We start from the raw sequence: 15,867 nt of genomic DNA on the forward strand, positions 1-15,867 counted from the left end.
CCAAGTGGACAGTTAATTCCTGAATTTTTGCCTTTTCTTCTTTTCTGGTATAGGCATTTAGAGGAATAAATTTCCCTCTTAGCACTGCCTTTGCTGCATCCCATAAGTTTTGATATGTTGTGTTTTCATTTTCATTTGCCTCGAGGTATTTACTAATTTCTCTTGCAATTTCTTCTTTGACCCACTCGTTGTTTAAGAGTGTGTTGTTGAGCCTCCAGGTATTTGTGAATTTTCTGGCATTCCGCCTATTATTGATTTCCAACTTCATTCCTTTATGATCCGAGAAAGTGTTGTGTATGATTTCAATCTTTTTAAATTTTAAGACTTGCTTTGTGACCCAACATATGGTCTATCTTTGAGAATGATCCATGAGCACTTGAGAAAAAGGTGTATCCTGCTGTTGTGGGATGTAATGTCCTATAAATGTCTGTTAAGTCTAGCTCCTTTATAATAATATTCAGGTTCTCTATTTCTTTATTGAGCCTCTGTCTAGATGTTCTGTCCATTGATGAGAGTGGGGAATTGAAGTCTCCAACTATTATGGTATTTGTGTCTATTTCCCTTTTCAGTGTTTGCAGTGTATTCCTCACGTATTTTGGGGCATTCTGGTTCGGTGCATAAATATTTATGATTGTTATGTCTTCTTGTTTAATTGTTCCTTTTATTAGTATATAGTGTCCTTCTTTGTCTCTTTTAACTGTTTTACATTTGAAGTCTAACTTGTTGGATATTAGTATAGCCACTCCTGCTCTTTTCTGGTTGTTATTTGCATGAAATATCTTTTCCCAACCTTTCACTTTCAACCTATGTTTATCTTTGGGTCTAAGATGTGTTTCCTATAGACAGCATATAGAAGGATCCTGTTTTTTAATCCATTCTGCCAATCTATATCTTTTGATTGGGGAATTCAGTCCATTAACATTTATTGTTATTACTGTTTGGATAATATTTTCCTCTGCCATTTTGCCTTTTGTATTATATATATCATATCTGACTTTCCTTCTTTCTACACTCTTCTCCATACCTCTCTCTTCTGTCTTTTCGGTTCTGACTCTAGTGCTCCCTTTAGTATTTCTTGCAGAGCTGGTCTCTTGGTCACAAATTCTCTCAGTGACTTTTTGTCTGAGAATGTTTTAATTTCTCCCTCATTTTTGAAGGACAATTTTGCTGGATATAGGAGTCTTGGTTGGCAGTTTTTCTCTTTTAGTATTTTAAATATATCATCCCACTGTCTTCTCGCCTCCATGGTTTCTGCTGAGAAATCTACACATAGTCTTATTGGGTTTCCCTTGTATGTAATGGATTGTTTTTCTCTTGCTGCTTTCAAGATCTTCTCTTTCTCTTTGACCTCTGACATTCTAACTAGTAAGTGTCTTGGAGAACGCCTATTTGGGTCTAATCTCTTTGGGGTGCGCTGCACTTCTTGGATCTGTAATTTTAGGTCTTTCATAAGAGTTGGGAAATTTTCAGTGAAAATTTCTTCCATTAGTTTTTCTCCTCCTTTTCCCTTCTCCTCTCCTTCTGGGACACCCACAACACGTATATTTGTGCGGTTCATATTGTCCTTGAGTTCCCTGATACCCTGTTCAAATTTCTCCATTCTTTTCCCTATAGTTTCTGTTTCTTTTTGGAATTCAGATGTTCCATCCTCCAAATCACTAATTCTATCTTCTGTCTCTTTAAATCTATCATTGTATCTATCCATTATTTTTTCTATGTTTGCTACTTTATCCTTCACTTCCATAAGTTCTGCAATTTGTTTTTTCAGTTTTTCTATTTCTTCTTTATGTTCAGCCCATGTCCTCTTCATGTCCTCCCTCAATTTATCGATTTCATTTTTGAAGAGGTTTTCCATTTCTGTTCGTATATTCAGGATTAGTTGTCTCAGCTCTTGTGTCTCATTTGAGCTATTGGTTTGTTCCTTTGACTGAGCCATATTCTCAATCTTTTGAGCGTGGACAGTTATCTTCTGCTGCTGGCGTCTGGGCATTTATTCAGATTTCTCTTGGTGTTGGACCCAGCAAGGTTGTAAGATTATTCTGTGAAATCTCTGGGTTCTGTTTTTCTTATCCTGCCCAGTAGGTGGCGCTCGTGGCACACGTTTGTCTGCGGGTCCCACCAGTAAAAGGTGCTGTGGGACCTTAAACTTTGGAAAACTCTCGCCGTCCTGGGGGTTCGCTAGCCGAAGCGGCTTGAGCCGGCCCTCGGTCCGAACGCAGGGAGGGTTGCTGGTCGCCGCAGCCCGGGAAAGAGCCCGTCCGAATTTCCTAGTCGGCCCTGGGCAACAAGCGTGGCGGGAGGGCGCCAGCGGAAGTGGCCCGCCCGAGAGAGTGCACGTTCCCCGGGAGTCACGGGTTTGGAAGGGGCCTCCCCCACCCGTCACCGTTCTCCGCGGCCTGGGGGTTTCCGATCCAATTCTCTCAGTTGGTCCGGGGGCTGCGCGTGGTGTGGGCGCCAGCCGTCTTTGTTTCAGGGGACCGCCTCTCCAATTCTCCCAGCCGGCCCGGGAAGGGGGAAGGGAGTAACTCCGGCCGCTTGCCACCCCGCCCGGTAAGGCCCGCGCGCCTCGGCGATCTCACCCGAGCTGCTTCTCTCAGCCAGCCAGCCGTTCCAGGATGGGGTACGCTGTCTTTTTTATCTCTGTTGTGGCTTTGGGCGCTTTCTGTATCGTTTCTACTCCCCTAGTAGGTGTCCTGGAGAAGAAACTAAGATCCGCGCGTCTTACTAAGCCGCCATCTTCCAGGAAGTCTCTTATCTGACTTATTGATGATAGATATAAAAAATAATTTTAAACAAAATTACTTGGACAGCATTATTTCAAATATTTTAATACTGCTTTTATTATGTTTTGTGGCTTATGTATATAATTATTAGGTTTAAGCTAATACATTTCATTGGTATAGCTAAAAGAAATGTTTTAAGTTAAATGGGGCCTCCAGAGATAGACTTGATCAGCTTTCTGCCATCAGGGGATTTTAAGCAGCAAAGACCTATAGTATTATGACATAATTTGCCTTCAGTCATGCCCCTTGTAGCTGCAGGACAGGGGAAGAATGAAGGGGAAGTGAGCGCCTCTGGGCTCATTAGTTTCTTTGGGGGAATGTGGGCAGAGACTGGACCATCCTTTTGAAGAAATATGTGATAAACCACCACTCTCTTTTTTCCCTCCCCGTTCTGTGCAGGGCCCCTGTGTCCATGATGAGGATTCTGGCCTGTCCCTCATAGGAAAACCTGCCCTTCAGGCTCTTTTATATCACTGCCATTTTTATGAGCATTTGCATCAGATGGTGAAGCACTGTTACCTAGAACGGTATACTTTTGATTTGAATTGCACTGCTTTTGATGGCGCTCCAGAACGCAATGATTTAAATGGTAAATACAATTATATGTGTCTTTATTTGATAAAATGTCAGTTATTTTAACTTTCAAAAACGTGTTGATTACGAGATATTTGGATAGTAATGAAAAATATATAGGAAAAGTATTTATCCCTAGTCTCACTGCTAGAGATTTCTATGTTAGGTTGTAGTTTTTTCTATTCTTCTTTCTCTATATAGTTTTTGTTTGTTTTACATAATTATGTTCATATCTTATGGACATTTCTTTATTCCATTTTTCTATGTTATAAATTCTTTATGGAAGCCATTTTTTATATCTAGTTAATGTTTGATAAATTATTTTATGTCCTTCAGTAAAGTTTTATAGTTTTGTTTTTCTTTATGAATGTCTTAAAAATTTTTGGTAGGTTAATTCCTAGTTGGTCTGTAGTCGATTTTTTTCTTTCTTCCAAATAAAATCTTTTCACACTAAATTTTCTAATTCACTTTTGCTAATGTATCAAAAAACTGTTTTGTTTTTTTTTTGGTATGTTACTTACCAAAATATCTTGCTTGAAATCTTTTTTACTTCCATTTGTTTGTAGATTCTCTTGGATTTGCCAAGTATAAGGTCTTAGCATAGATAAAAAGTGATAATTATATCTCGTATAATAATAAACAAAAATCTTCGAAAATAAAATAGCTTCTTTAAGTAATTAAACTTTTTTTGATATTTCACACTTACAGAAAAGGTATGAGAATAGTGCTCAGAACTACCAGATATCTTTCACCTGAATTTCCCATATATTACCATTTTGTTATATTTATGCCTCCCATGTATATGTATTTATATATGTGTATATAAATAAAATTTATTTACTTACATATATGTATGCATTTATGTATACTTTTTGAATCATTAAAGAGGAAATTGCATACTTGAAGTTCCTTTACCCCCAAATTCTTGAGTGTGAATTTCCTGAACACAAAGAATTCTCTTATATAACTACAGCCCAGCTATCAAAGTCAGAAGATTAGCGTTGAAAGAATATTGTATCTAGTAGACCTCATTTAGATTTTGTCCCAGTAATGTCTTGTATAGAAAAAGAAAATCCAAGATCATGTGTTACATTTAGATGTCAAGTTTCCTTATTCTAAACAATTTCTGAGCCTTTTTCTTTATTTCATGTCATTGGTATTTTTGAAAAGAATAGGACAATTATTTCGTAGAATGCCTCTCAGGTTGGGTGTGTGAAATATTTTCTCTTGGTTAGATTCAGGCTAAGAACTTTGCTGGAAATACTCTAGAAAAGGTGCTGGGCTTTTTTCAGTGCATCGTATTGGGAGGCACCTGCTGGTGTTTAGTCCCAGAATTGCAATGTGGCCTTAGATAATTTGGTTAAAGTGGCTTTTATTAGAATTCTCTTCTGTGAAGTTGCTGTTTGGCCCTTTGTAATTAAAAAGTGTCTTGTGTGGATATACTTTGAGATGCTCCAAATTTTTATCTGTTAATTTTGGCATCTATTTTTGGTTCTTGCCTCAGTTATGATGATGGTTGACAAATGTGACTATGTTCTGATCTGCATTCCTTCTACATTTTACTGGTTAGCTATTGTCAAGAAGAGCTTTCCTTTCTCTTTATTTACTTATTTACATTGGTGTGGACTGTGGATTCCAACTTTAGGTAGTCTGTTAGAATTCTTTTGTATTTCTAGTTCTATCTTTAATCCATTGGCTAGATCCTGTGAAGTGTGGAGGGGCAAGACTAGAGAATAGTCGCAGGTGTCTTTGTCTTCTTCCTGACTTTCCAGGAAAGGTTTTCCATGTTCATATGTTTTACCCTTAAGTAAGATATTGACTAGATAGTTCTACTGAATTCACTTTATTTCCAGTTGGCTAGGAGATCTTTTGGTTGCTCATTCGTTATTTTTATTTGCTCATTTGTTTTATTTTGTTTGCTCTGTAAATAATTAATGGATATTAGCTTTACCCTTTTTTTGTTTTTTGGTCATGTGATTAAAGAATTTTTGGTTCTTTTTTCAGATACCTAATGAGTTATACTAATAAGTTTTCTAACATTAAAAAGCTTTACAATGGAGAGATCAGCTTTTTGCTAATAATCTATTTGCCAGTTTTTCATCTGTTTACACAAGTAAGAATGGTCTTTTCCTCTGCTTTCCTTGTCTGATTTGTGTATCAGGATCTTGAAAACCTCATAAAATGAATTGAATTGGTGCTCATCTTTTTCAAGGTGAAACAGATTATATCAATTGATATTTTACTTAATTCTTTAAAGTTTATGTAGAGTTTTCTTGGCCTACTGCCTTTTTTTTTGTTTGTTTTTAAAAAATATTTTATTTTGAAATAATTTCAAACTTACAGTTGCAAAAAATAATACACATTCCATACAGAGACCTCTAACATACCCCTATACCCCTACACCTATCCCATATTCCTAGGATCACCAATTTGAACACTTTGTCATATCATTCTTTCGTCTGTCTTTCATTCTTTCATTTTCTGAACATTTGAGAGTGGGTTGTACATATTATACTCTGAGAATGCATAATACTTCCATGTGTATTTCCTAATAATAAGAATTTTAGCTATGTAATTACCTGAACTTCAGTATTCAAGTTCAGTAAATTTAATGTTGATAGTTTATATTCTGTATTCCAATTTTTCTTACATCCCAATAATGTTCTATTGGACCTTTTCTCCTCCATTCTTAGTTCCCACCCAGTATCGTGTATTGCATTTAATTTCCATTATTTAGTTTCTCTTTCTTTTTTTTTAATTATGGGAACATATGTACAATATAAATCTTTCCATCCCAAACTCTCCCAAGCATGCTGTTTAGTGAGATTAATCACATTCACAATGTGGCAGTACCCTCACCACCAACCAGTACTATAATTTTCCCTTTACCCCAGGAAGAAACCCTACACTCATTTTTCATTAACTCCCCCTTGCCCCTGCCTGTACTCCTGGTAGCCTTTACTCTCCTTTTTGTCTCTGAGTTTGCCTATTCTCTGATATTTTCTTTTTGTTTACCAAAAGAACATCCTCAACCTATAACAATCTTGTTTGCTTTGATACCAGTTTCAGTACCATACACAGCCTATGTTACGATATCCCTCTGTCACTCCTCTTTACGTAGTTCTTGTCACAAATTACATGTTTTTACATGTCCAGAACCATTGGTTTATCATGATATTTTGTGCATTTGCCTTTTAGATCCTGTAGAAAGTAAAAATGGAGTTATAAACCAAAAATACAATAGTACTGGTTTTTGTATTTACCCATGTTGCTATCTTTATTGGAGGGCTTTACTTCCTCATGCTTCAACCCGTTGTCTAGTGTCCTCTCCTTTCCACCTCAGAACTCCCTGTTAACATTTCTTGTAGGGCTGATCTAGTTGTGATGAACTCTCTCAAATTTGTTTATTTAGAAATGTCTTAATTCCTCCTTCATTTCTTAAAAAATTTTTAATGCAATTTTATTGATATATTCTATATATTCCCATACCATGTAATCATCCAAAGTGTGCAGCCAGTGGTTCATAGTATCATCATATAGCTGTTCATTTATCACCATAATTGACTTTTTTCCCCTTTTTTCTGAAAAATAACATACATACAAAAAAGCAATACATTTCAAAGCACACCATATTATTAGTTGTGGAACAGATTTCAAAGTTTGGTATAGTTACAATTCCACAATTTTAAGTTTTTACTACTAGCTGCTCCAAGGCACTGGAGAGTAAAAGAAATATCGATATAATGATTCAGCAGTTATACTCATTTGTTAAAACTTATCTTCTCTGTTATAACTCCACTATCTCCTTTGATCTTTCTCCCACTCTTTAGGGTTATTTGGGCTGTGCCCATTCTAACTTTTTCATGTTGGAAGGGATTGTCGATAATAAGGGATGGGGATGAAATTAGTTGATGTTCTGGAGAGGCTGGCCTGTCTGTATTTTAGGACTTACCTGGTCTAGGAACCCATTTGTAGGTTGTAGGTTTCTGAAAAGTAATCTTAGTGTGTAGAATCTTTGTAGCATCTCGTATAATGCCCTAGGTGTTCTTTAGGGTTGGCAGTAATTGTTTTGGTTGGGGTTTGGCTAACTATAATAGATAACAATGTCTAACTGAAGCTTGCGTAAGAGTAGCTTCTTGACCTTATTTGAACTCTCTCAGCCACTGATACCTTATTTGTTACACATCTTTTCCCTCTTTTTGGTTAGAATGGCATTGTTGATCCCATGGTGCCAGAACCAGACTCATCCCTGGGAGTCATATCCCATATTGCCAGGGAAACTTTCACCCCTGGATGTCATGTCCTATGTAGTGGAGAGGGTAATGATTTCACTTGCAAAGTTGGGTTTAGAGAGAGAGTTGGTCTGCTGCCTTTTTTTTTTTTATTTTATTTTTAAACTTTTTTTAATTGTGAAATATAACATTTATACAAAGAAGCAATAAATTTCCAAGTACATTTCCTATTGTGCTTGGATAGAAATTTTTTAGCCAATTCAGTTTCTCCTATGTTATTGTCCTATTTAGGTTTTCTACATTATGCATCAAGTTTTGAAATTTTAATTTTTAAAAACACTCCATTTTATATGATTATGCAAGTGGAGTTAACACCTTCATTTTTGCTCCTAATGTCTTTCTTTTTTTGATCATACATGCTAAAGGTTTGTCTGTTTTAATGATATTTAAAAAGGGCTTTTCATTTTACTGATTTGTGTTTGTTTTCTAGTACATCAATTTCTGTGAATATTTCTATTACTTTCTTCTAATTCCATCATTTTCCCCCTAGCATTTTAAGTTGAAAGCTAAGTTCAGTTATTACAAATTGTTATTTCCTCATAATTTGTATTTAAGTTATACATTTCCTTCTGAGAACTATTCTTTCTACATCTTTAAGTTTTGCTCCCTAGTGTTTTAGTGTTCTTTGGGCTGCTTCATTCTACATAGTTTGTAATTTCCATTTTTTTCCCAAAGAATTATTCAAAGTGTATCCTTTAACTTCTAGATGATAGGCCTATTTACTTTGAAGTAAAGTGGGGATTTTTCCCCCTATAGTAGCCCTACTATGATTGATGGACTGCTTTCTGTATCTTCTACAAGGTTTTTTTTAGCATGAGCAGGCACCAGGAATTGAACCCGGGTCTCTGGCATGGCAGGCAAGAACTCTGCCTGCTGAGCCTCCGTGGCCCGCCATACAAGGTTTTTAATTTACTTTGCTGTTCACTTCTTTTAGGAATTAAGGGGAAAATGACATTTGTTGAGGTTTTTGAGCATTCCAAATAAATGTTCCTTTTAGGATAGTGACTCATTCTATTGCTTGGTTTCCTCCGGGTCAGTATTACTCAGAGTGTGGCCCTTGAGTCAACAGTAGTGACATCTTCTGTGAGCAATTAGAAATGCAAATTCAACCCCCACCCCAATTTAAAGAATTGGAATCTCTGAGAATAAAGCTGAGGAAACTGCTGTAACAAGCTCTGAATGATTTTTATGTACTTTAAAGTTTGAAAGCTGTTGCTCTAGATAATTTGTGTTATATTAAGTTAAAGAAAAATCAACTAATTGTCAACAAATTCTTTATGAAACTAACTTTATATATAAATTAAAAATAATCAGAATTAGGCAAACTTCTTTCCTTCATTTTGATTAATTCCATTAATCATTATGTCTGTGTTAACAGTTTTCTTTTTTTCTTTTAAGTAATTTTTTATTAGAGAAGTTGTAGGTTTATGGGAAAATCAGGCAGAAAATAGTTACCATATATATATATATATATACCATGGTATAATTATAATAATATTGTTTAATCAGTTGTAACAATGGTACCGTATGAATGGGGGTATATGTTAGCAGTTTTCTTGTTGTTGCAGGTTTAGATGATTCGTTCAAGTTTTGGAGGGTTCCATCTCGGATGTCCAGCCAAGATCGAGATCCAAGTTCACTTGCCACCTTGGAAACAACGGTACTTCCAAAGAATGAATTAGTACTTCATTTTAAATCTCTAGAAAAATTTGAATTTAAATAATTGGGAGATAAGTATGAATGTTAAGTATATCATATGTGATTTATTTGAAGTACTGTTTGTACAGAATTCTGCTAGATGCTTACGTAACTTATTTTGTCTAATCCATACAACAAACATAGATGACGGGGACTTTTTCAGGTTTTCGAACATACATCATGGGTACTTTTTCAAGTATGAGGCGGTTGCTCAGAAGTTAAGTAACTGTAATACCTCTGAGTGGTGGAGTTGGAATGTGAAACCGGGCCGGCTTGCCCCACCGTAGCTGCACTGACTGTCCTGAGTATTTCCTTTTGGGTGAAAATTTTCAGCCTCCCTTTTTTGTTAGAATTAGAACCACAAAGTTTCTAGACGTTTGTTAGTAGTAGAAGACGAGAATAGTTCCCGTATGATTAAAAATGCTTGATCACCCTGAAATTTTGCTAAGAAAAGGGCAATTTTAGGGGAACTTGACACATTCAAATGATGTCAGTGAATGTGATAATCATCACATAATAGTGATGATTTTAAACACATTTTTAAATACTTGCATCAGATTGAATTTGGTCTTGATTATCTGATATGCTTAAACTATATATATATATATGTATGCCTTCTTGCCTTCTTGCCTTTGTCCTTCCTTCCTTTTTTCTTTCTTTCGTTTATTCATTTATTTACTTTATCATTCATTTATAAGTTGCTTTGTTCCTAGAAAATTTTAGAAATCAAGTATTTCCTATAATGAGCTGATGCTAGACTTCATTCTCAACTGAAAAACATTATGTTCAATTTTAAAATGTTTCTGGAGCAATTACTATATTGTAGGATCTTTTAGGAAGACATGGTTTGATATCCCTTCTTGCAGGAGCAAAAATAGATAATATGAGTATAATAATTATACAAGCGTTAATAAGATATACCTTCTAAGGTTTCTCAAGGGAATAGTAATTTGTACTACAGTAGCAAGGGTCTGTTTTTTTTGTAGACTCAAAAGAGTTTGTGTTTAGGGATAAATTTAACTTTTATTTGGAAAAGTAGAATAATTACCCAGTCCCGTTAGATGTCATGCTTTTCTTTCCATACTTTAGGTATCATGTATCTTTGTCTCAAGAGAAATAATAACATGATTAAGTGCCAAAATGAGTTGTAGTGATTGGTAATTTAGTTCACAGAAGGTCAGCATTAGTATGTGCTAAAAAGTAAATCTTAGATCACCTTTGTTATTGACTCAATAAAACATAGATATTGATAGTTATTGATATGTAGGACATTAGTTTTTTCCTAATCTAATTTTTAGTTGTGACATTAGAATGGGTACAATGGCAGGCAAAAATGGAATATTCATTTTAGTGTGCACAGTGTATAGTATTCAACAAATATTTACTCTTTTTTAAAAGTCAGCACAAGTAACTATTTCTTTTGTTTATTTCTCTTACAATTTTTACTCACATTAGTATATTTTGATGTTTTCTCAATTAATGAGTATATAGTTATAGCCACTACTGTAAGAAGTGCAAACATTAGAAAAAAAAGATTGACAAAAAACATTTTGAATTAGGAGCTCAGCAACTTTATTAAGCAAGTATCCATAACTGAAATAAGTAAAATAGGTTTTGGGCTTATTTTATGTTTGGACCAAAATTTGTTTTCTTAATTTTGGTAATAACTTGATCATTTTATATATTAAATTTTGGTACGTGGAGAGAGCCAACTTTTTGAGCTTTTGAGTTCAGAATGACTGTATTACCTAGTTTGCTATGTGCTGCAACCCATGTTAAGTACTATAATGGGTTAAATTGTTAAATCTTGTACCATTTGAGGGAGGTACCTTTTTGTTTTGTTTTGTATGCTGTATGTTGGGGTTCACATTTCATTATTTTTCCATGTGACTATTCCGTTATTGTAGTATCATTTGTTGAATTTTTTTTTTGATGGCAGGGAAGTGCACAGGCAGGGAATCGAACCCGGGTGTCCCACTTGGCAGGCGAGAATTCTGCCACTGAACTACACTCGCATCTCCCTCCCGCCCCAGGGATGTTTTGTTTTGCAATTGAAGAAACATCATCTAAGAGAATTTCAGTGTTTGCCCAAGATCATAAAACTAACAAGATGGAATAGGACAAGCTTGTGCTCTTAAGTTCTGCTCAGTGTGGCACTGAGCTCTGGATGGTGTGGTGGTGGTAAACCCCTGCATGCTGGTGAATGGTCTTCAAGCTCTACATGCAAGAAAAAACCTTACACCATCATCTGTTCATTCCTCCAGCTTTCTTTTTTTCATTTTGAGCACAATCCAATTGAATCATGACTTTATAACCGTTGAAGTGATTTAAACTTCTTGTTACAGTTTTGATTAGAGTTAATAATTCCAAATTGTGAAGCTTGTCAAAGCTTTTCAGCTCCTGGGCAAATAGAGAAAGATATTTATAAAATTGAATACATGGAGCCTAGAATCCTTTAGAAACTTGTCATGCTTCATATTTTGCCATGTTTAAAAAATAAGATCTGATTTGTACCTTATCTTTTCATTTTCTTCTTTTGTCTCTTTTGTCAATTTTTTAATTCAATTACTTATGCAGACACCAATACTGCTTATGATGAGAGAAGAGTCAAGTCATTTTGACAAATAAAATATCCATGTTCTGAATTAATTTTCAAAAAAATTGAAGTATCCAATGAAGTTTTTTGTTTTTGTAAGGCAGACTATAAGGAAAGTAATTTTTGAATCAATGTAGAAATTGGTTTGTTTTTAAAGCTCCAATTCAACTTTGATTGAATTGGTAAATGACTGTTATTTTCTGTTATTTCAAAGAGGCTTTCTTAATTGTAGCTGCTTATTGTACAATGAAGCATGATTTAGAAAGCTTCTTTAGTTATTGAATCTGTTTATAAACACATTGAAGAAAAGGTTATTAATGTTTTGGTTTTTACCAGGAATATTTGCATCTGTTTTGAGACAATAATTTTAAAGCATTAATGTACCCATACTCATAAGCTTTTTCTACCTTTTAAAGTATCAGTAAGATGACCTGGCTAGAAGATCATCAGATATGTGTGTGTGTGTGATATGTATATATGCCAATTAAAATAAAACTCAGTTTTATTTGTCTTATCAAGAGATTTTAAATTGAAGATCTCATGATATGTCATGTAGCAGGTGTGAGAGTGAGGAAAATGTCTCTTGTGATATTATTGCTTTGTACTAAGACCATTTTAATCAGTAGAGCAAGTGATACATATGAGCTCACATAAGCTATAAAGATCATGACTGCCAAAAATGAGTTTGAGATTAAGAATAAGAAACTTTTGATTTCATTAAAATAATCCTTAGATTCTCTCTTTCTCCTCCCACCCTGAACTGTTAGAAATAACACTGGCTTTGATTTTAAGTAACCACTCACAATGGAGAACTTGAGAGTTGTCTTTGTGACCTTTGTTAGGAAGCAACCTGGGATGCTTAATGTAAAATCACTTTAAGAGGTTTCTGGCATGATTCTAGATATATAGGAAAAGTTGAAATAGTAATGTGGGACCCATAAATCAAAATATTACTCTTATTACCTATGAAGCTGATTGAAGAACATAGCTTTAGATATGCATCCAAGTGGGCTCTTCCATGTTTCACTCCTAAATTAGACAGACTCACGGTTATGCCTGGGCAACTTAGGCCTTCGGCCTGGGTTTCCTACTTACTGTGGGGGGAGAGCAGACAGCAATGTGTGTTTTCTGTTGAGGGAAGGGAAGACTGAACTAAGCACGCTCAGTTTGTTCTTCCAAACTCAGCAGCTCCCACTACCAGAAGTCCTAGTCCAGGTGAAGTTCCTCCACAAGGAATCTGAAGGAGTGGAGGGAAATTAAATGTCCTCTAAACGAAGGATAGCCACCTTTCTGAAGCAGTTTGTCTAAGAGCTTTCTCTGACCCTGGTGGGCTTATGTTATCACAAATGCAGTCCTGAACTGAGAATCCTAGTTAGAGTCTAAAGTGGCAGTTAGCCTATGACCTTGAACAAATCCCTTAGCTTCCGATCCGTATCTCTAAATGTGGACCTGAACTAGATGAGCTTTTTCCTATACAGCTTTGTAGGTTCACGTAAGCCTGCATCTTTCAATAGGTAATACTTAAATTCCAAAATTTGTTTACTTTGTTACTTGGATTTCAAGATAAAAAGTAAAATATTTGTATGGTGATATCAATGTAACTACAACATTTATTACAATTTTAAATGTAATAAATAGCTGTTGAAATTATTCTCAAAAATCAAGGATTTGAGCATAGAACTAGAGCAATTGAGTTTAATACTTTTTGGTTTTTACTTAATTTTTAAAACACAATATATTACTGTATAAAGAAGCCCTTGTGTTTCCTCAGCAATTGGGATAAGTGATAATACAGCTGTTGATAACAGCTGTTTGGTAGATGCTTTCTAAAAACATCTTTCCTAAATTTTTGTGTCTCTTCCCTGGGCTATATTGAGGAAAATTACAGCTTTAATTAATGTCTTCCCTTTGGTCAAGGATTGCAAGTTTGCTATCTTCTGATGAGCCTGCTATTTTGGATGAACTTCCTTTTCCTGTGTTGAATACTTAAAATGTAAACCAGACCTCTGCTCTATTTTTGTCAATAGTAGGCACTCGTTTAGTCTTTGTTAATTAAAAGAATGTTCAGTGAAAAGATAAACGATTCCAGCATCATCACCTTAACTTTTCTGGTACAACCAAAGGAATTTGTAGCAGAAGCCAGATGTATTAGTCAGCCCCTACATAGTTTGTTATACTAATCTTGATGCATGATTGCTTTCTTTACAGAACTGTAAAATTGATCTTGGTATTTGCTGACAGGAAGTTTTTTTATGTCTCTCTCAGACAACCATAGGCAAATATATTTTTAAAAATAAATTTTCATTTACTTTTTTCTGTTTCCTATATCTAATTTATGTAGGATAAGGTATTTAATTCGACTTGTTTGTGAGTGATTTATTTAGACTGAAATGTATCCAGTTTTACTTTATAGATCACATAGTATGCTTAACTTAATTAGTTGGCTACAGTTTTTTCCCACTTATTTCTTGTTATCATACCTTCTATACATGTTTTAAGTGGCAAGAGATGATTAACAAGTCTTAAGTTAAAAGGGTTTTTTAAAAATTATGTTAATTTCATCTCTGTTTCTTCCAACAGTAGATATTCTTTTTACATCAGAAATTGCAAGTGAAAATAGCCTTAGTTTTTGCTTTCATTTTATAATATCAAGTCGAATGTACCCTACCTTAAGCGTTATGAAATATACACAATAAACACACATATACTGTGAGTGTATGTGAATCTGAAATAGTATTGATTTATAAATTACATTGCTAGCTCATGCTGTGTGCATGTTTTGACATGCAGGGTGTAGGAAGTTCATGCTATATCAGAGAAAAGAAATTGATGGTAAGAAAGAGTTATTTAACCTCTCCAGATAAGGTATTTTTTGCAAGGGAGGTGCCAAATACATCAGCCTGAGCTTTTTCAATTTTAGGAAGCCATGCAGTCTGCTCATCTATAAACCCGTAAGTGAAATTGTGTTTCTTTCTATAGAATTTCGGTATATTTAATGTTTTTAAAAAATGTATTGTGAAACATGGTGTCAGCATGTTGCCTGTTCTTTTTGTTGTTGTTGTTTGTTTGTTTTTGTTCTTTTTTGATATGGGGAGAGGTATAGGAAAATGCTTCTAATTTTTAAAGGCACTATTAAAATTTGTGACTGTCATTTGAAACAAAAAAAAATCCTTTTAAGAATGAAGAAATGTAAACTATCTCAAGAACACAGTAAATTATAGTTAAAGTAGTTTATCTTAGCCCTTCAGCATTATCTTAGCCCTTCAGCTCACACACACTCACAGTATATGTGTGTTTATTGTGTATACATCATAACGCCTAAGGTAGGGTGCGTGCGACTTGATATGATAAAATGAAAGCAAAAACTAAGGCTATTTTCACTTGCAATTTCTGATCGCAAAGAGAATATTTACCATTGTAATAATGGCAATAAGAGGGAGTGGGCCCTCCTAGATCTTTAAAAGCCTAAATGGGCTTCAAATCAAAACTTTGCTCCTTTGAGTTGCTGATTTATGTAAACCTTTAACAGGTCCTACAATGAGAGTTAGAAAAGCCATTCTAAAAACTCTTCCAACTATCAAGATAGTAGGTTTCCTAGTTATGCTGACTAATGTAATTTTTTTAACTTTTTTATTGTATAATATAACATATATAAAGCAAAGAAAGAAAAAAGCAATAGTTTTCAAAGCACCCTTCGACAAATAGTTACAGTACAGATCCCAGAGGTTGTCATGGGTTACCATACCATCCTCTTAGATTTTACCTTCTAGTTGCTCCAGAATATAGAAGGTTAGAAGGCATAAATATTTTTTTATCATTACAATATAGACTTCTTTTTCTTTTTTGTGAAAGAAAAAGAATATATATACAAAACCATTAATTTCGAAGCACAGCACAACAGTATGTTGTAGAACAGATTTCAGAG

General features: G+C 34.8%; 1 protein-coding gene across 3 annotated transcripts in view; it reads left to right on the forward strand.

The window, feature by feature from the left end:
• Window positions 1-15,867, forward strand: part of RTTN (rotatin) — a 202,798-nt gene that overhangs the window by 124,135 nt on the left and 62,796 nt on the right. For all 3 annotated transcript variants that reach the window (XM_077135252.1, XM_077135253.1, XM_077135254.1), the window contains exons 33-34: window positions 3,183-3,372; window positions 9,217-9,308. In XM_077135252.1, the coding sequence (XP_076991367.1) occupies window positions 3,183-3,372; window positions 9,217-9,308 (282 nt within the window). The remainder of the gene's footprint in view (window positions 1-3,182; window positions 3,373-9,216; window positions 9,309-15,867) is intronic.

Source organism: Tamandua tetradactyla, chromosome 18 (assembly GCF_023851605.1).
Source record: "Tamandua tetradactyla isolate mTamTet1 chromosome 18, mTamTet1.pri, whole genome shotgun sequence".
NCBI classification, from domain to species: domain Eukaryota; kingdom Metazoa; phylum Chordata; class Mammalia; order Pilosa; family Myrmecophagidae; genus Tamandua; species Tamandua tetradactyla.